At 34.7% G+C, this 7,500-nt stretch overlaps 1 protein-coding gene across 4 annotated transcripts in view; it reads left to right on the forward strand.

Moving 5' to 3' along the window:
* Positions 1–7,500, forward strand: part of LOC125027577 (pyridoxal-dependent decarboxylase domain-containing protein 1-like) — a 20,195-nt gene that overhangs the window by 909 nt on the left and 11,786 nt on the right. For 2 of the 4 annotated variants that reach the window (XM_047616675.1, XM_047616674.1), the window contains exons 2-4: positions 6,115–6,218; positions 6,672–6,999; positions 7,257–7,447. In XM_047616675.1, the coding sequence (XP_047472631.1) occupies positions 6,115–6,218; positions 6,672–6,999; positions 7,257–7,447 (623 nt within the window). Of the gene's footprint in view, positions 1–138; positions 254–4,948; positions 5,023–6,114; positions 6,219–6,671; positions 7,000–7,256; positions 7,448–7,500 lie in introns of those variants that run through there. The other 2 variants (XM_047616677.1, XM_047616676.1) reach the window with 2 other exon arrangements.

A 7,500-nucleotide genomic window follows, 5' to 3' on the forward strand; every position in this document is an offset into this window, starting at 1 on the left:
GGTTGGCACTGGTGTTTGTAAGGTGGCACTCGAAGGGGGGGTATGGAGAGGGGGTTAGAACAGGTGATATCTACGTGGATTTTATGCATAATTAATGGAGATGCAAACTAGCTGTTGATTATGCCTTGTGTTGAGAGTGCAATCCAGGCATTAGGCATCGCAAGACTCATTTTTATCGCAAAATATCTGATTTTTTCCAGTTTACGTTCATTCCACAATGATCCTGCTTTTGACACATCAGCTTTGGGGTCGGGTGAGAGTAGAAGTGATTTTGTTATATACGTCAGATTGAGCTCGTATTGTGCTTTAAATTAAACGTGTGTGTTTGTGAAAACGTGTGTATTTGTTCTCGTTTCTTTGATGCGTGTCCGTGTTTCTTGTTTGCAGTGTGAGTAGGTGGAAAACAGTGATTGGAAGGATTTTGAATGTTATTCTTTCGAGTATGGTGACCCTAAAATGAGATCATTGCGGCAACCTAGTCTTTCACATTGGCTGATCCAGTCAGTGTGTTAGTTACTGGCTGGGCCTAGACCACATAAAACCTAATCATCTAAAACAAACTCGAAAGCATAACAGGTCCAGAGATATTTCTCCTTATTAACCATTAGTTCTTTCTATAAGATTATAGGTCAAGGGTGGCATTCTCTTTACCTCGTATTTAAAGGGTTAAGGGCAAATAGAACAGGAAGTAGAAGGAAGGTTTGCACTGACTAGTATTTGCACCTTTATTGTTACCTAGGGGGAAGATGTGGGAATTGAAAATGTCTGAGAAAGTCAGAGTAATATGTTGAGAAATTGAAAGGATATGATCTAATGGAGCTTTTTCGAAACTTACGCCTAGCTTTAGTCATAATAGATGTTAAATCTTATAAAGAAAAGTAATAAAACAAAAAAATTGTCAGAGTTACCTCTATAAGAACAATTAAAAAAATAGGTTAATATAAATATATACTTAATATCACTGTAAATAACAATCTCAAGCATTGACTGTTTGCTTTGATAAAAATATGCACACACTGTTTACATATATTTTGGATCAAATAAGTGTGGTGGCATTTGGTCTGAGGAATTCATATTTATAATAAGATTTACATACATAAAATTGGTTAAATCCTCAGTTTACAGAAAGTGTGGTAGAAATCAGATTGCTCACTGCTGTATGTAAAACAAAATTTGTGTATTTCCGTTTCTCATGTTATTAATTTTAAAAAGTTGATAATATATGCCAAAGTTGCAGTACTAACTAAGGTGGTTGCACTACATGTACTGAGGAAAGTAATATAGGATTATAGACGTGTTTATAAAAGTCAGATACGTTAATAAAACTGTGGGGATGCCACTGGTTTTTGTGTAATAGAATGTGTAATAGGTAGGAAAATAGCCAGGAAAGGGGTCTGGGGGCTTGCTCCTGGTAGGGGGTTAAGAACGTATTCTTCATTTGCATGGGGATCTTTAGGAAATTTTGGCAGTACTGACGCATTGCTGCGGTTCATCTTTCAGTGGCGGGTGAATGAAAAGTTTGCATGTTCAACATTTGCACACCTTTCAACTATTTTAATCTTAATTTTGTCTCATTTTTTCTACTACTTTTCATAATTTTTTAATCTGAAGTTTAGTTCTTTTTTTTTTCTTTTTTTTTCCCACTTTCTTTCACTTATTTACTATGAAGTTTGACTTGGATTTTTCTTTTTTTTCACCTTCTGCTTTTTCGTTGTGAAGTTTGGCATGAGTTTTCATTTATGCACTTTGCTTTTTTAATCTGGACTTCCATTTGGGTTTTGCATTTTTTCAAAATGTTCACTTTTGATTGCACTGTTCTCCCCTGTGTGTTCCCCCCTTCAATCCTGATTCCCCACAGGTCCCCCCAAGGTTGAAGGTGGTAGGAGGGAAAAAAAATCATAAAAGGTGTAGCTGTCTTGCTTAGAATTAGCCACCTGTGCAGCCAAGAGAATGATAAGATAAGAGACTGGTATTTTTCCTCTTTTGATATCTTTTTTTGATGTGCAAAATATTAATTACATATATATATATATATATCTTTTTTTTTCACTTTTTGATTTTTCCAAAAAGATGCAGTCCAATAAAATACTTGTATATTTTGTTATACTCAGTATGTGAAGTATATGTGCTTTTTGTCGTTCAGATTTCAAAACATTCATACTGTTTCTTTTTTAGTAAGGCATTGAAATGTGATGTTATTTTTTAACACTTAACATAATCATCAAAATAGGACCATTGGTTATTTTATAATGTTGCAGGGTAAGAAACACAGTATAGACTTATTTTTATAATGGCAGTTTCTTTGCCTTATTTATATATACATACATTTTTTTTTTCTTTTCTGTAGGAGAAGTAATATTGAGATTTGTTGAATTTTTATATAAAAGGTTGCTGATGAAAAGAAATCACTAAATCTGATATGAAAGAAGAGCAACATATATTTGCATTTAGTGACCTAGGTAATTGCCTTTTTTTAGTACAGTTAGATATAGAAATTCTCTTGTCTCTCTGTTGACTGTGCTATTTGACAATAATTGCTGCTACCCATTATTTTAGATTAAAATAGATACTGCACCAATAACACAAAAAGAAATTAAAATAAAGAGTTTGTGCAAGTTCTGTAAGCTGAAGGTTAAGGATAGACATGTGACGGACTTGTTTACTGCCAGAGACTTAGAACCGATATATTGATTTGAATATCTTTTTTATCCAGTTTCTCTCAGGTTATGGTTTTACCTCAGTAGAGAAAACTAGAATATATCTGTTTTTATGGTTCTTTTGGAATTTATAACTATATATTATGTTAATTTTAGATGAATAGTGGAATTATAATTTTAGTTCTTATAATTCTTATGATTTTTTTTTATAACTCCTCCAGTACTTGCATGATTAAGCAAGATTTTTTTAAAAGACTTAGTAAGAGAAAATATTCAGTTAAGATATACATATGTATGTAAGACATGTATATCAGAATCCTACTCGCATATAGATTTCTGAGTATTGCCAAACGGTGAAGGATTCCGTGTGGGCTTCCATCAGCACTGGTGCTGGAGGACTCGACCATGGTATGGATTTACATGATGCTATGGATTATTGGTTTTAGTGTTCAGGATTTGATGTGCCATTGTTTAAAAGGGATATTAAGGATGAGGTGAATGTTAGATTATCATAGGATTGGATGATGGGTTTGAGATTCTGTTATGTAGATTTCCTGTACTTATTACTTGAGAAATTATTGCAAACTAGATTTAAAAAAAAAAATATCCTTGTTGCATTTATTAAAATATATTCACATTGTAGATATCATAATTTTTAAAGATTTTGCTTCTCTAGATTATAATCTTTTTATTATTACATATAGATAACTCATTAATGTATTAGATGTTTAGAGGACGTATGTAAATGTTCATAAAGTTTATTTTAGATACATTTTAAACATTTAACGTGAATTTTGCCAAATAGTAGAAATTTCCAAAGAAAAGAATTGCATTGCCATCATTTTGAAAATTAATCTCTTCAAGTAAAGTTTAAATCCGTTTTAGATTTAGTTCGGATATTTAGATTTTAAAGATGGTAGGTGCATGGTACTAGGTTTCTAACAATAGAATTGGATATTTGACAAGCTAATACATCCGTTTATGTATTGGCTGTGGAGACTATTTTCTTCTGCACCTAATTCTTGATGGATCAATATGTGTATTGACTTTGAGGATTGAAGCATTTAGATCCTGGTTTATTTTCTTATTTTTATTATTTTTTTTGATCACCTTTGTCATCATCATTGTCATCACCATAATTGTCATCACCATAATTGTCATCACCAATATCATCACCATTATCATCACCATCGTCACCATCACCATCGTCACTGTCACCTTCACGATCAGCATCACCACTGTCGTCAACGTCATCATCATCGTCATCGTCATCGTCACCGCCACCACCATCACTGTCATCATCACCATCACTGTCAACCCTGTCATTATCATCATCCCTATCATAATCATCACTGTAATTAACATTACTGTCAGTGTCAATGTTATAGTGATCTTCTATCATCATCATCATCATCATCTTGTTATCTGGTAGTGATTGATGGAGATAGATGGAGATAAATGACTGAAATTCAGTGATGATTGGGTTGATGGTAATATATAATAGGAGTGTTTGTTGATGGTTATTGATGATTGATATTGAGTTGACTGTAGACTTGATACCTTGCATGTTAGTGATAGATTGTGATTGATGGTGATGGTGGTTGATCATTAGTGATAGAGGAGGTGGGTGTATGTCGAGGATGTTGCTCTACGTTGAGTATGATTGATTGTAATGCATAGTTGGTCAATTGATAATGTTTGCTAACTGGGATTGATGTTTGACAATATAGTGATGGGATGAGGGGGGATGGTGAAGTCAGTGGTGGTGATAATTTGCTTAATTATTGTGTAGTAGAAAATGTTTTTATTATCATTATCATTATCTGTAGAAAGTATATCTACTGGTGTCTATATCATATGTCTGGATTTTTCTCCATGTTTGTTTCATGTTATTATTATATGTATAGATTTCTTTTAACAGGAGAATAAAGATTTTTGATTGATTTATTATTAGTGTGACAATTTTTCATTAGCCTACTTCTAGAGAGAGTAGTAAAAGATATCTTGATTGAGCATTTAATCTTATTTCATTTATTTTAGTTCATTTCATTTGTTGTTAATTGGCAAGAAACTGGAATTGATTTATTAATCAATAATTGCTTATAAGAATTGTGCTGGTGTTTCATGTGTGTTTAAAAGTGAGTGTGGTTGAATTAGATACCAACAACAGCAAGTAACAGCAGCTATGATCATGATGCATTTAGATTTTACTAGATCTGTCTATTTTGTTATATTTTATTAGAACTTGTGTACTCTTTTAAATGTAACATTTGTAATTGCCTTTTTTGCAGCAGGAAAACTAATCACAAAAAAAGAGAGAAAGGAAAGGAAAGGAAACATTAAAAGGCATATAAATATACTATAGGTATGTTTAGAAAGCATCAAGTACTGACATTTTACACAGAAGGCTTTTTGTAACAAATTATTGTATGTGTGTTGCATGAGAACAATAGATGTTCTTGCTTGTTGCAAATTTTTCATGTTGAAGATGTGTGCTAGAAGGGAGACCAGTGCTTCTACAGAAGAACTGCTTATGAAGCTGAAAATATTTTTGAATGTGTTAAGATGTACAGTGACTTTGGTCAAATAATTAACCATTTCTTAGATTAGATTAGGCTTGATACTGATATTAGAAAATGGAAAATTTTTATGAATAATAGAATGAATGGTAAATTTCAATGATCTTTCATTGGAAAGTGAATGCTATTAAATTACTTTCTTACTAATGCCTCACAAATGCAGGATAATCATTATATAAAAAACAATATATATATATATATATATATATATATATCACTGCAGTGAATAAAAACATAGTAAGCAAGAGCTATTGTACTATCATCTGCCTACCTCTTTGTAACCCTGTGAGTTTGTATGTGCTATGAGGCGTACCAGTCATGTGAGAATAGTAAGCGTATGTCTGTAACTTTGTATGTATATGTGCTGTAATGGCATGCTGCGTGACCTGTCCAAGCAGAATGCCTTGCTTGAAGATGTTCATAACGGAAAGAAGTTAGTTGGCCTAAAATGTTGTTGGTGCAGCCCAGAATTACTCTCCAGTGACCTTTCCGTGCATGATGAGCAGTTAGGCTGAAAGATTTTCCGTAGAAGAGTGACATAGTTGAAGGGATATGATGATCTAAGGCTTCACAGTGCCTTTGGCAGTGTTGAAATTAGACTACTCTCAGGCTTAATGTTGTAGGGCTAGCTTTGTTGTGTGCATGAAGGAACTTGAAGATTAATCTGACTTTGACTTTATCTGAACAAGAAGAAATGGGTTTTCATTGTAAAGATAGCTTGATAGTAATATATGAAGTGAACATCGAAGGAGTGTGAGAAAGATGTGATTTTTTTTTTGCTAAGTAAGGATTGGTACAGAAGTAATAGTTTCAACTTTACTTTTTTACTTCTTTTTTAGGTGACTTATTTAATTTATTGACTTTCTACCTCTGAACAGGAGAAAATAGAAGGACAAGAGGCAGCAGAAACAATGGCTGGAGAAGAGAAACAGCGGGAGACTGAAGTCAAAGGGGAAGAGCCAAAGGAACCGACAGCTGATAAGTACGTGCCCCAATTAGTATGAAATCATTTCCTTTGATGATGCAGCATGACAGACCTGTGGATTGTGTAGTTTTCTTTACATAATGAGCCTTTCTGACAATGTAGTTGCCAATTGACATGGACTGTAAGTGAACTGCACTCAAATTATGAGCAGAATTAGATTAAAGGGAAGTTAATAATAGTTAAAGTAAACAGCATGTTTCTTTCTGACCAAAGGATGTCCATTTATCAAGATGTTTTTTTGAATCTGAAGCTATTCTTTTAGCAGGGAAAGGATACATTATACCTATTCTGAAAGTTTTTGTTTTTATCAAGTATCAGTTTTCACTCAACCAAAAATGTTTTATGGATGAATGATTAATTTTTGACTAGATGTTAGGATTTATTATGGTACTGAATCCCACCTTTATTATGCTTCTTTGTAATAATAGTACTGATTTACTTTCATTCCAGGCCAAAGGCAGAAGCACCTACCACAGAAGAACCCGCCAAAGAGGAAGCAGCCGAGGAGACCCCAGAGAAGGTTCAGGCCGAGGAACCGGTGCCTGCAAAGGCCGAACAGCAGGAAGCAGAGGAGGAGGAGGAGGGTCAAAATGATAATGAAGAGGAAGAGGAGGAGGAAGAGGAGGTGGAGGATGTATTTGGGGCTCTTTCAACCTTCTCTGCAGAGATGTTCGCAGCTCTGGGGTCGCCTGCAGAGCCCTTACCCCCAGAGGAGAGGCAGCCACGACCCCTGGCACTGAATGGCCACGACCCCTTACACACCACCAGGCTGTTACAGGTGGAGTGTTTAATATTTTTCCCTCCCTTTTGGATCAGTGAGTTGTCATAGCTATCCTCATAGTTTCTGTGAATGTATAAAAAACAGACTTGGCAATATAGATCTCAATTTTGTACTTACAAATCATCATAGTTGTTTATTATATTCATCCATTCAAGGAATATAATGTGAAATTTTCATTTGACAAATCATTTGATTTTTCCCCCATACATAAGTAGATCTTATAAATCTTTCTCCCAAAACTTGATCCCACATAGGACCTGATTACTTATGACGATGAGGAACCAGATGTAACCTATGGCCTGGGCCCCCTAGACAACCATGGCCGATTAGCTGCTGTCTCCCACCTGCTGGCAGCTTTGGTGACGACACTCGACCCGCAGCATCTTAGGCGGCTTGCAACTAGGGTCATGTCAGACTCCTGCTTGTGGGTCTCCAGATTGTTCAGGTGAGAAGGATGAATGTGAGGAAGTGTTTGTCTGTGATGATGTTGAATCAGGT

This window comes from Penaeus chinensis, chromosome 7 (assembly GCF_019202785.1).
Source record: "Penaeus chinensis breed Huanghai No. 1 chromosome 7, ASM1920278v2, whole genome shotgun sequence".
Classification (NCBI taxonomy): Eukaryota; Metazoa; Arthropoda; class Malacostraca; order Decapoda; family Penaeidae; genus Penaeus; species Penaeus chinensis.